The 13703-nt window shown below is 39.3% G+C and overlaps 1 protein-coding gene across 1 annotated transcript; it reads right to left on the reverse strand.

The window, feature by feature from the left end:
• Nucleotides 1-1876: 1876 nt before the first annotated feature.
• Nucleotides 1877-13703, reverse strand: zbtb32 (zinc finger and BTB domain containing 32). Its single transcript, XM_073486219.1, has 5 exons — nt 13671-13703; nt 9696-10737; nt 8615-8724; nt 5557-5724; nt 1877-3480 (listed from the first exon to the last, which is right to left on the reverse strand). The coding sequence occupies exons 2-5, from the start codon at nt 10709-10711 to the stop codon at nt 3251-3253; spliced, it is 1524 nt and encodes a 507-aa protein (XP_073342320.1). The 5' UTR covers nt 10712-10737; nt 13671-13703; the 3' UTR covers nt 1877-3250.

Here is a 13703-nt window from a genome sequence, read left to right on the forward strand (position 1 = left end):
GCAGATTTAATATTTCCAGTTAGCTAAATGCGCCAACGCTAGCTCCATGAGTGGGTTGAAAATGCAATCTCCGACTGAATATTAAAGTTTTTCCAGATAGCTGTTTTATAATTGGAATCATGTTTAAAGGGAATTTATTTAAATAAGCACTTGTTGGTTACAAACACGTCATTGTGCTCAAAGACTGGGGCTGAAGCTGCATGTCCTGGGTGAAAAGTTAGCTTCCTCAGCGGCTAATAATCCTCGTAGCCTAGAAATAAGAATAAAGAATCAGAGTTGCTCTTGTTGTGCAGCGTTGAGATACACAGTCCTAGTATTTTACTATAGGTGAGGAAAAATGTAAGATCGCCCACCTTGCATTCAAATATAGGTTATTAACCCTGTTTAGCTGCTAAGATAAATGTTGTTATGTTTATACTATAAATATTATATTCAGTATGTTTTCACTTTTGATGTTACTAGAGAGAAGGCTGTATGATGAGGGCTAACCAATGAGTTTGGCAAGTGTAGCATTACTTCAGGTGATTTTGGCCAGGATTACTGGAGTGTAGCACCAAGCTGCTAACATTAGCCTATACATCCAGGACCGGCTTCAACACAGTCAAGAAATTTACGCAGTGAAAGTGTGAGTCATGAATGGTGTTTTGTTTTGTTTTTGTTTTTTTAAACATAACCTGTTGCTCCACCAATTTATATAGTTAGTTAATAATAATAACACACATTTTCTTTAGGTTGCTGAGATTGAAGTTTACATTAAAGCAGATTAAAACACTGTTAAATCCATTTCTTACACTTTTGCTCTCGTGTTTGTGGTTGTGGAAAGGCTCAAAAAGTATCGCTCTCACTAAAGTCCCACAAACACTTTTTGAGCACGTGGAGGAATCTGAAACCTCCCACAACAGAAATGTTGCTAAGCTATGACTGGACAACCACTTTTCCAGTGAGTGGTGAAGCTAACGGTAAATGTCATTTAGCTGCTTCAGTTTCAGGGTTCTGGTATTTGTGCACAGTGCGGAGCCATCGTTAGTGACAACTGTGTGGTTACTACAGTGACGAGTCAAAATGTCTGCTGTGAAACAGATCCATTAAACCATCAAAGGTGCTGCATCACTGACTAAATGGATCATCTGTCAAAGTGGATTATCACTCTCTGTGAGATGTCATGTACTATATATGTGTTGACACAAGGACCACACTGTAAGCTTTGTCAATATTGCATTTACTGCTGGGCCAGTAACCCAAGAAAGAAAGAAAGAAAGAAATATTAAGCACAAAATGCAAAACACATTAGCACCGTATCTGCTTCACATTGTCATAAGTAAGGTATACAGTTCTGTCTGTTGAAGGGTGCAGTTAAACTACTGGGTATATCGTCTTAGTGCACACACACACACGAGCCACTCAATTGTCACTGTTTACATGGGCCAAGCATATTACTTTACACTGTAGATATGCCAGACACTGCTTCCAGTCAACTCACGGAAAACAAGCAGTTCAGTCCAGTTCAGTAAGTGATCGTACAAGATTAAACTCAAAAGAGTTTCCTCTTTGCTTTTGCAGAGTTGATCATTATTTTATGATCATTGATAGGATCGTGTGTAGTCATACAGTATATAAAAGAAGTCAGAAATTGTTACGTCTCATATCCCACTAAGCTGCTGCATATCTGTCTCAAACCTATTCTATTTGAAGTTAAGCTAAAGCTATAGTTTTGAAAGTGATGACCGAAAATATTTAGCAATGATACAATTATTATTAAACTATATTGTTATAAAGGTTGTGGTCAGCTGCCCACGTTCCAGCTGCACTTCCTTTAACATTTACATCTCCATGTCTTCTATTATCCGTACAAATTACAAAGAATTTCCAAGATAGCTGTAGTTGTGTAAGCTTGTTTATTTGATGCATTAGTAGACTAAAACATGGCATATAGTGATCCGTTAAAGCCTATAAATGAAAAATTAGCAAAACATTTATTTATGAATTTTCCACACTATTCATATTAAGATAATGCTGTACAAATCAACAAAAAGCTTTCAGTGAAAAAGGTCTGAAAGCTCCATCTGGGAAGCAATGGTTACATACAGCAGACATACATACATATGATGACTTCACGGTTTTATAACTTGTGTGGCGCTTTTAGAGAGGTATGGCAGTTGCTATAGATATTACATGGTGTTTACTTTTTGGCCACATTTATTCAGTATAACCATGCCATTGAACTTCAAACAGTGAGTTAGGCAGCCCGGCCTCAGTGACTTACAGTGCAATAAAATCCATTAATGGAGGAATAAAATATGTAAGCACACACAGGACTGTTGTTTGTCACTAGCTGCCTGCAAAAGCTCTCTCATCTCAGTGAGCTAGGGCAGATTAATGAGCCGCCCGGGAACATTTTCACGGCCCATGACCTTCGTTGTTTTCAGTGTAAAGTAAACACAGTCCTTCCTAAACTTTTTCGATGTTACCATATCGGATTTGGCTGCCTTTTGTCTCACAAGCAGTGCCAAGGCTCAAGGTCATCTTCGCTTACACTGGAGAAAACTCTCCAACTCCAGCTTCTTGTTTTGAGAGTAAAATAACAGAGTATCAGGACAAAGTCCCTCTTTAAAGGATGAAATAGATACTTAAGACATCACAAATTTAGAATCTTTTCAATCTGGATCAATAAATATAGACTGTTTATATGCTCCAGCACTTAAAAAATGCACTTTTGTTCAGCTGCAAACACAACATCTCAGCCAGTGCTCACATTTACACATTGTTGTGCATTTGTGAGCACTGCTTCAGGAAAGAAGAATAATTGTTACAGTGGTTGCCCTCATGAGGGCGCTATAAACCTTGGTCAAACTTACAAAGTTTACACAAGTGGTCCAATAATTGTGAAAGTGAGAGGGAAGAAACCTGCGTCATTCGATGGGGATGAGCTGGTGTTGTGGCTTTAATGCACGTATATGACCAAATGTGCACATTTCTCATATTTCATTGGAAATTAGTGCTGTTCCATAGTTCTGAATGTGATCACAGAGCAGTTTGTATAGAAGCTATCGCAACATACAGCCCCAGTTTGTGCCTCTCATGTATAATTATGACTTCAAAACAGTGGTAAGTGTTTATCAAACATCATCCGTAATTTGTCCTTCGGAAAAACAGATGCTTTCCTTTGTTGCTCAAATGTAATGATAACACAGGAGAGGCACAAACAAAAGCTATGAGAACTTTGTGTGGACGGAGGTGTCTGAGGGCTGGCTCAGATGTGTGAGGTGTACAGGTAGGTGCTGTTGATGCTCCAGTTAGGGGGGAAATCCTGCACTGGGTGGCTTTTGATGTGTCTCTGCATGGCGACGAGGCTGTTGCAGAACTCCAGGCACAGCGTGCACTGGTAAGGCGCTGCCCCGCTGTGAGTCCGCAGGTGCTTGATCATGGCCGAGTAGTCCCGGGAGCGCTGACCACAGAGACGACACTCGAAGGGCTTCTCTCCTTGAAGTAGAGAGAACAGGAAGGAAGACAATGGAGGAGGAGAAAGAGGTGTGAGAGAGGGTCTCATACTTTAATCAGCCAGATCTCTCTTGAAACAGTCACATGTCCGTCCTGTATGTCAGCTCTTCTCTTTGGTTGTATGTTGACGTAACAAAAACATTCATTACTTTGATAAAAACATAGGCAGAGGGGGAAGTAGAGGACTATTTCGATAAACTGCCAGAGCACAACTCGTAGACACAACAATGGCTCTGGTAAAGTAGGTCATAGCTTGTGTGAAGCCGAAGGTTGTTGTTTTCGAGAACTAGTCAGAGGCATTAGAGGCTTTAAAAAGGTCTCGTTCTCTAATATTTTTGACTAACGTTTACGACAAAAATGTATTCTTGTTTTTCAGTCAGCTTCAATTACATAATTGAGATGTACATAATTTCTCAAAGTTATTCCAGATCACAGATATCTTGGGTATGTTTTGGGTGTGCAGAACGTTTCAAACATGAGCAGAAATCTTGCTGAAACTCATATAAGTCATTAAATTAGAAGGGTTTATAAATTACTTAAAATAAGTCATTATCATTGAATAGGTGCCACATTTTAAAGAGGTTACCACTCCAAACAAAAGACACGAAAGAGGACGGGAGAGTAAAGCATACCTACATGTGAGTTGAGTCAGTAGGGTTAACATTAAATAAGAAAAGTTGGTCCACAGGAGAATAAATGTTTGAGAGCCTTACTGCACTGTGTCCCATTGTATTTTGTTGTGTTACAATTTTGTGTTTTCCTTTACATGAAAAAAATATTTCTACTATAAATTGAAGTGGGAAAAGGCACAAATTAGTGCATAAAAATTCACCAGAATGCAAGAAATGAAGTGTGTGTCGCTCAAGATTTCCAGGGGGACGACCCCCAGGCTCCCTGCTTCATGTGTGTCTCCCCCAATGTTGAAAAACAAACCTACACCCTTGAGATAAACATTAAACATTAAATATAGATGTTAAAACTCAATAGTTAATTGTTTAAAACAACAGCTTTTGAAAATCTCTGAGTGAGAGAAAGTTTGTAAAGTTAAATAAGATTCATGATTAACTGCCATTTTGCAATACAAAATGTATTATTATGTTTTTGTTTTTATAATTATGTTTTTGTTGCAATTCCCTAAGCTACACACACACACACACACACACACACACACACACGCTCGTATGATTGATATTGCTGCTAATCATTTTTATTTTTAAAACACATGCTGTAACATCCAGTTTGCAGAGAAAACTGCTTGACAGGCAGTTCCAGTAAGTATTTTTGCTCAATGTTACTGACGCATGGTAACACAGCTGTCATGGCACACTCTGCATTGCATGACCCTGCAGAAATAATGTAGCTTAACAAGCAGTTAAAGCAGACACGTTTACTGTTTCTATCTCACAGAAGTTTCAAGTGTGCAAGTTTCAAGTTTCTGTAAGGTGAGGTTCATAGTATTACAATGAGTGTAAACCATCACCTGCCTGGAAGATGGTCGAAAGCCGAAAACACAACAGTCTGCTTTGGAAATGTTCGGCAGTGATGCAAGTATGTGCTTCCTTGTAAATGGTAAAATGAAAATTAGTCATAATTCACTTCCTTTGCTATATTACGCTCACACCTGCCTGGCTTTAGAGACAAGTACGACTCCAACCAATTCTACTATTGTGACTTTTGCCCAGTTTAATGTTATTGGCTTTTTAAAAATGCTTTGTACTTGTCTGGCTCTTTTTACCTGATGGCTGAGTTTATCCGACTTCACCATGTGACTGAATTTAAGACAAAATTATTCACTTTTTGAAAATTAAAATACGCCTGATTATTTGGTTTTTGCTCTAATGTCCCTTAATATAAAGCTACGATTATTAGCCACAATTGTGGGTAGTCTCAGATCCTAACGTGTGACGTCCAACCAATGACTACACATCTTGGAGTGAGAACAGATAATAACGTACATACAAAAAAAATCCAATTATTTATGACTAACTATTTACAATCCGAGTGAATAGACTCAAAAAACACTTTTTTCCTGCACTGCCGATTAAATATTCTTCCTACCGGTGTGAACTCGGTGGTGCGTATCCAGTTGATGTTTCAGACTGAACTTCTTGGGACAATGTTGGCACTGGTAGGGTTTTTCCCCTCTGTGTTCTTGTCGATGGGATTGTGGTTCATGCTGTGAAACGGCTCCTCTTCCACAGAACCGACACCCTGCACAAGTCTCACCTGCGCAAACAAAACAGTGGAAAACAGGGGAAGGTGTGAATTTGCGGTGGGCAGAGGGGCCTGACTGCTCACAGAAACACTATTTTACAAGTTAAAGGTGCCGCGGTTCAATTCATGTAACGACTTTGAAAATATAGAACTGTCGTGTTCATTCATTGTTTTCTGCCTTTCCAGTTTTTCTTTCACTCACGTTATATCAAATGTTTTTGTTATGTTTACTTTCATACTTAATTACTTATAGACAAACACATTAAAGCAACAATATGTAACTTTTTCACCTTAAAGTAACAGCTTCAAAATCATTTTGATGGTACAGTGTTGAATGGTGTCTCTGTCTCAGCCACCCCATCACTTGTTTCTGCACTATGTAACTTCAGTGAGAGGGTAGGATCACAGCATTACATACATGTTTACTTCAACATAAAAGTTTTCAGCAACATTGTTATGACGTAATGAGTTTTGTTTGTAGTCAGCAGCTACATTACGTCTGACAAACTATTACAGACCTGAGATTTGTATTTACGACAGCGGTGTTGCGTTCAGAAACTGTGGGGGGCCACAAATTGCACAAAATGCCGATTTCTACATGTTGGTTTAAAGAGCAATGCGATCTACAGGCTGCCAGAATTTACTTTCACTAAAGTGAACTAAATTCCTTTTGAGCTGCTGTAAGAAAAGCTGCCAGACATTCTGTACATACAGTATAACTTATTTGTAAGCCATTATCATGATGTTACAAAGTCTGTCATGAGAAGAGTATAGTTAATGACTACTTATCTTTGAGATAGTCAAGTCAATAAATGAACTATACGCTCAAAAATTGACAGGATGCTTCAGTGTTGTGGGACCATATTCTCTCCATTTGTAGGATTGTGATCATTTTGTTGAGCGATCAACAGAAAACCAATAGGCAAACTATTTGAACATTGATTAAAGGAGATAAAGGAGTATTATGCACATTTTCAGGTCCATGATTTTATTTTGGTTACTACTAGACTAGGTTTACACGCTTTAATGCAGCACTGTGTTCCCCCTCTGTCTGATTGCTCTGTTTTAGCTGCTCTGATTGTTCAGCTCACACACGCCTAAACCAGCACCGCTCACTGCGTCTCCGGTTGGCTCTGTCGTGTTTTAACCCCCAGTTAGCTTCACTTCTACTGTGAATATAGGCACTGATTATGCAAATGTGTGACTCCGTGATGTCGTGTGATGTCAACAGAATTAAAGGTGCGACTGACTTGGCGTTTCAGGAGCAGTGTTTTGTGTGGGAGAGAGGAGCGCCTGTTGGTGCAGGCTTTTTACTTTCTAAACCTTTTACATGCACAGGAACCTATAAAATATACTGAGGGAGGGAAAAAAAGCTTAAAGTGTCTCCTTTAATAATTTAATTCCTAGGTACTTCTTTAGTGTTACGCTTTTCTGGTTTTCAGTTTTATATTGGTAAAAGTTAAATATTTTTTGGGTTTGAATTGTTGGACTGTTGTCTGTTGAATGAAATAGGACATTTGTCACCTTGAGCTCTGCATTTTTTACTCTTCACTTTATAATACAAATCATTAATCATTTCAATCAGAAACTTATCAGCAGATTAATCGATAATATTATACAGGGCAGTTACAATAAGGATTATAATACTTGACATAACACCAGTCATCACATTTCATTGCAAAAGCACATCAGATATACCTGACTTTAATCGCCTGTCTGAGGCACAAGTCTATTTTTGGTCTGCATCCTGTTTCAAGACAATAAACTCAGTTTCTACAAGCTTACTTTCCTGTCACTCTGCACATGTCTCTTGTCTGCAGCTTCACATCTAGGTGATTCTTTTAAAAATTAGAAAGGTGTGATTTTGAGGTTAAGGTAGCAACTGTGAAGCCTTTCAATACCGTATATTTTTTAGGGTTTCTAAAGTCAAAACCATGTGGCCTCATAGTATAGACAGGATACTGAAATAAGAGGTGTTTGAGGAGGGGGGGACTGTAGTAGGGGAAATCAAGAGAATGAGAGTAAACCACAACAATTGAACACTCACCACTCTAAACACAACCTACTGAGACCGGTTGCCATTAGCACGTTTCCTGTCCATTATTTTTCTTCACTTCTCACCTTCTAACATACATACATGTCTTCATTTCCATTGCCTTTATTAACAGCGATGTTATTTCAGTAAAAGGCAAGAGTAAGACACTGAAGGCAGGGACTTAATTAAGTCACTGTGCTGTTACACATTTCATGTAATTATATATTACAGAGAGAGAGATTCTCAAGAGGTGTGTGAGTAGCATCATTCTGTACTAACAGTACATTGCCTAAGTTGTCAGCAGTGTACTTTCATGATAACCTAATCTCTTGAAACATGAACATCATGTTCCACTGAGCAGAGACATTAAACATCAGATAAACCATGTTTATCAGCTTGATTGTAGAAGGTGAAATATCACACACACACACACACACAAAGTGTTTTTTTTTATCTCATTTTGTATTACTACAGTCGCTTTCATTCACTGTATACAAATAATATTTTATATGCTATGTAATAATGTTTTTGTTTTTTTTGACATAGGACAAAAACCACCGTTACATGCAGTACATACTGTACTGCGTGTATCGAGCTGTATCTAGTAACCACACCACTGCTCCTGCTGCACCATGCTTTCAAAACCACAACTCTCTTAATCACTTTCCATTGCGTAGCTACGTAGCTGGAGTCTGCCAGGTTAGGGGTCACGACAAGAACTTACTATCATGTGAAATTGATCAGTTCCACACAGGATATCCACTGCTATAGCCTTAATCTCACTGTATAGTAAAAATAGTCGGTTCAACGTGCTGTGATCATGAAAAAGTGTATATTTTCAGCTTTTTCTTTTAATCATTTCCTTACCTGATAGTGTGGAGGCTGACTCCCGCAGCGCTGGATCACCAAGGAGGCCTCTGCCGCAGTGTTGGCAGTCTTTAACTCTTTCTGTGCTGGCTTTGGGTACATCACTGTAACTGGGGAAAAAAACATTTTCTGATGCAACAGTTGCGAAAAAAAATTACACAAATTGTACCTTTAACAATAATGAATAAACTCCTTTTATTTGTGCTCCAGAGAGATACTTCACTGGAGAAATATATAGCAAGTAAAAGTTTCACATGTCTGCATATATTATGTGTTATCACAGATTACATCCTGAACACCCTTTCCTTCCTCTTCATCCACAACCACAAGGTATTTACAGCGCTTGCTCAGCGTAAAAGCTCATTTAACTCCCATATAATGTTAGAATTAAAGGAGCAGGATAATGAAGTGTTTGAACAATTTCTTGTGGTACAGACGAGGCCAGTCTAAACACTGAAACTGCATTTCAGTGGGTGGAAAATCTTGAATTCTGCAATGGAGGGGAGAAATGTAGGGGGCTCCCCTTTACACACTGTTTGGTTAGACTGTGGAACACTGTACAATATGCATAGATAAGAAAAAAGGAGGTAAATCACCCAAAAAAACAAAGTCAAGTGGGTTTCACACTATCCTTTTATCACAACGGTAGAACATTCATTCAGAATTAGAGCAAAGTATGATTTGTTGTTTTAATCTGATAAAAAGTTTTAATATTATAATATATAACTTAAATATTTAAATTCATTGTAAAATTGATTGTTTTCTATGTTCTTTGCTCCTTTGTGATTGGTCTGAAAACTAGGATTATGATTTGTCAAAAAAAAAAAAGAAAAACAAAAGAGTTTGACTGACTAGGGCTGACAGGGAAGGGTTAACAGGTGAAACTGCTCTAGTTGGAAAGTGCAGGAGGCTCGATCACACGCATCTACCCAAGCAGCAGTGAGTCAGGTAGCTGTAGCTGTCGCAAGGGAACAACTGAGCAAATTAGGGGATTCTAAATGAGTGTGAGAGGAAAAACAGGGAGATGGTGACTGAAAAGAAAAACAGAAGTTTCCAAAATCATGTCCGAGTGTTGACTTACCTCGGCTCGCCTGTTTGAGCGGCCCCAGTAAACTCTCTCTGGCTGGGTTTTTTTCTTTTTAACAGGCCTTGCTTGATTATGCTCCCCATCCCCGTGGATCCGGCATACAGGTTTTGTGTGTAACGTGGATGAAAGCCTGAGTAGCCCATTACAGAGCTTTGCAAATGGGAGCCAAATAGGGGGAACATGTGTGGAGAGGTGAGGGAGAATGGGTAGGCTACAGGCGACTGGTTTGTGGACTGGAGGGGGCGAGCTGCAACTAAGTTTGAATAGTCCGCTGCTATCCGCCTCAGGGCGTTCACAGAGTTCCACATGTTTGGAGGTAAAGTCCAGGGAGAGGAGAAAGAGGAGCTGCTGTTGGCAGGCCTGGTGATAACACTTTCTCTATTGTAGGGTGGTGCTGACACATTGGGCAGTCTGGGCTTCTTTCTCGGGGATGGAGGACTGTTGTGGTTCTTGGCAGGATCAGAGGGTGAAATGTTTTCCAAGACATTGCTATCATTTGCCTCATCCACTTGGGGAGAAGTCTCTCCGAGCTTTACCCCTCGAACTGGACTTCCTTTTTGCTTCTGATCTATCTGCTCTGCACTATCTTTTTCTTCTTTGACCTCTGTGATTTCTCTTCTCTCGTCTTCTTCTCCGGCTCCGCAACGGAGATTGTCCAGCTGCTTCCGGCACTGGTCCTCCAGCAACTGCATCTCCAACAGCTGAGCAGCTCTCAGCAGCAGGTGAAGGTCGTCCACAGACACCTCCAGAGTCTGCGTGTAGGTGAACTCCAGAACTTGCTGGAAGGTGCGGGGTGAGAAGTACTCTAGTCTGCACTGGACTGGGCTGTCTATATCTCCTAGAGCTAGCTGCTCTGCTAGTCTTCTGCTAGCACAAGCCAGTACCAGCCGATGAGCTCTGAAAGTTTGGCTCTTTACTGAGATTATGGCATCACAGAGTGACCCTGAACGACGTAAGTCATTTGCCTGCTGCAGGAAGTGGAAATATTGGGTGTTGTTGATTCGGATCATTTCTGAAGTTTGTAGAAATGAAAAGCCTGAGAAGAGAAAGTCAAACGAACAAAGAAAAAGAAAGAGAGATCCCATCAGGTCGTTACCTGATATGTGACATTTCTAGAAATGCTAAACAGTAAGTAGGAAAAACACTCAAATCAACGGCAGGGATCGGTTTCTGATTAACAGATAATATGTTCTGTGTGGTTTGTACTGTTTTTTTTCCACCCTTTCCAGACAGCATTACCTGTACTGAGAGTTGAGGGGGCAGAATGTATCGGAGGCGATTTCATCATTTGTTTATATTGTGTCGAGTAAGTGTGCCCACGTAGCAGAGCAGTTTCTAAAATGATTTTCATTTTAAAGCAGTAGTATTTATAGCTTCACAAAAGTCCCACACTTCCTTTTTTTAAGACTCTCAAATACACAAAAAACTTTTCTCAATCACAACTGTGTCTGATATCGTGTCTGAATGTGTGCTTGATGTGTGGAAATGTACTCAGTTTTGTGAAAGCTTTGATATTCGTCGCTCTCATACACACTCTGAAGCCACAAAGCCCTACCAGTATATGAAACCATGACTAATGACTGTACACAGGAGTAAACATGAGTGAAGTTTGAACATCAACAACAATAAGACTGTATTTGTACACGATAAACATCAAATGCAAGAGTGCGCAGGGGTGGAATATGTAAGTATGTACGAGTGTTACAGACATATTTGGAATTTCACAACTAAAATTGAGAATACATGGATGAAAACACTGCGACTGTATGTCGAAACTACCGGATGACACAGACGTTGTCATCTTCACACAGTCTGAAGTCTATAATGAAGTTTTATGATCATACAGTGTGTGGTTGGTTTCTGCAGCAGAGGTCACAAGTACTGCATTTTTTTTTGCACAATCGCAACCCCATTCGGTCCTCTGATGGTGACTGTAAATGGAAAGTAAATGTGAAACGAAATGACATTTAGTTGTCTTGTTACTGGAATTTGCTTTAAATGTGCTTGCATATTTGCATGCGCTGTATACCTCCCTCTCTCTGTGCGTTGTCAATTAAATGAATTCAATTGAATTAAATTAATGGAAAATATTGCACCAAAGTGTAGAAATTCAAAATAATTTCAAAATAATTTTATCCATCAAGAGAATGAAAGCCGCAGCAGAGCAGCTCCGGAATCAGAAAGACACTTTTACTCTATTTTAAAGTGTCAGACAGCAAGCTGAAGGTCTCTCTCTAATTTCTTTAAAAACTCTTTGCAGTTACAAAACGCGTAATGTCGAGCACACGGTGCTGAGAGCATGCAGGGAAATGATCATGCAAATCAAGCAGGCATAAGTTCAGCGAGGCCTATCATTCGTGTACGTTGACCATTTTTGTCACTACGACAATTACGGCAGTCAAAAGCCACGAGCTGCCTGATTAAAATTGTTATATTAAGCCTATATTATATATCACACAATTTATGCTAGTGTCACTAATGTAGTGAGTAAGTGACGTAATTGATTTTTTTAATGCCCACTTAGAATGAGTTCTGTGCAATGTGCAATAATGCATTTTGCACAGTAGTCATTTTAATTCATATGCGTTTTCATTTACATAACAAAAATAACTATAATAATAATAGTTATTGTTGAAATTATTTTTATTGAGCTGTTATTAATATATAGTGGTGTAATCGTGTTACAGTAGTAGCGGCCCTATGACCATAGTAATTCAGCGGGTGGATTCACGTGGCGTTCTGCAATGCATTTTATGAGAGATACATTTAAACTTCATTTAACAACATGTTAAAGGGACACTATGTAGTTTTGGAGAAGACATTCAAACTCAGAATTTTAATATTCACAATATCAATGAGGTAATGATACAACTCAGAAATATTTATCTTTTACGTAATAAAATAAACAAGCTGTTCTCAGGCGAAAATATGGTTCCCAGCACACTGTTTGAAGCTAGAAAGGTGGCGGGGTCCACCACATATACACAAAGTAAAACAGTATGAAACCATGTTGTCCCTTTGAGGTCAGTTTTTTTTTTTCAGCCATTAAAACAAAGAGAGATTATTTAGCTTGGTTGGGCATAAAAGAAAATTAATCAATGAAGATATTTCACTTCTGATTAAAATGTATTTCCCAAAACTACGTAGTGTACCTTTAATTTGTCAGTAAGAAGATTTGGCAGAATCGTGGTGGTTGTGCGATGTGTTGTCGTTTTATATACAAGCCTTTGTCATCGGATTGGTATCTTTTCATTTATAGAGACAGTTCAGAAATGATGCCGTCTGTCACTGGCGACTGGAGCCAATCCACGACCTTTAGTTGATGACTGTTTGTTAGATCGTACTTTCAGTATTGCTACTCACATTAATGTAATGCAGCTGACATGTCTGCCATATAGTTTTGTAGCATACAGAGGTGTGCTCTCCTGAGGCTGCTGGCCTACGAATCAATACTTCTATAGCATTGTATTCTGTATTTTTACACTTTAAGTCCCAAGCTTGTCCAAATCCTTTATATCTTTAGAATATATTTCATTTTGTAACACACTGGCTTGTGCAACAATCAAATTCCCCCAGATGCTGCTCAAATCTACAATGCACTCTTGCAGAGATGTGACATAGTTAGCAGGTCTTTGAGCTCCTTGCAGTCGCGGTGCTATCTCAATGCTTACACTGGGGGAAAACCATGCATGCGTATGTCAGATTTACACATCCTTTGACAGGACATGAACTTACAGTCTGCCTCCCCACAGCTGACATGTAAAGGATTGGAGTCACAAGAGAGAAGCCTGCACTTAAAGTCCCCATGGGCAACAGAGGATCAATAGCGATGTGCTAGTTGGTGTTTACAGTAGTTCACAGAAAACACAGCTAAAAAGACCAAAGATGAGCAGTGTAAGAGGGTATCTGTTTGTGGTTTCAAGTCTCGGAAACTTAAGAAGCAGCACGCTGTGTGAATGAGACACTTACCTGGTGTTTAGTGAATATTCTCCCTGGAGAATG

The sequence above is a fragment of the Pagrus major genome, chromosome 17, assembly GCF_040436345.1.
Source record: "Pagrus major chromosome 17, Pma_NU_1.0".
Taxonomy (NCBI): Eukaryota; Metazoa; Chordata; class Actinopteri; order Spariformes; family Sparidae; genus Pagrus; species Pagrus major.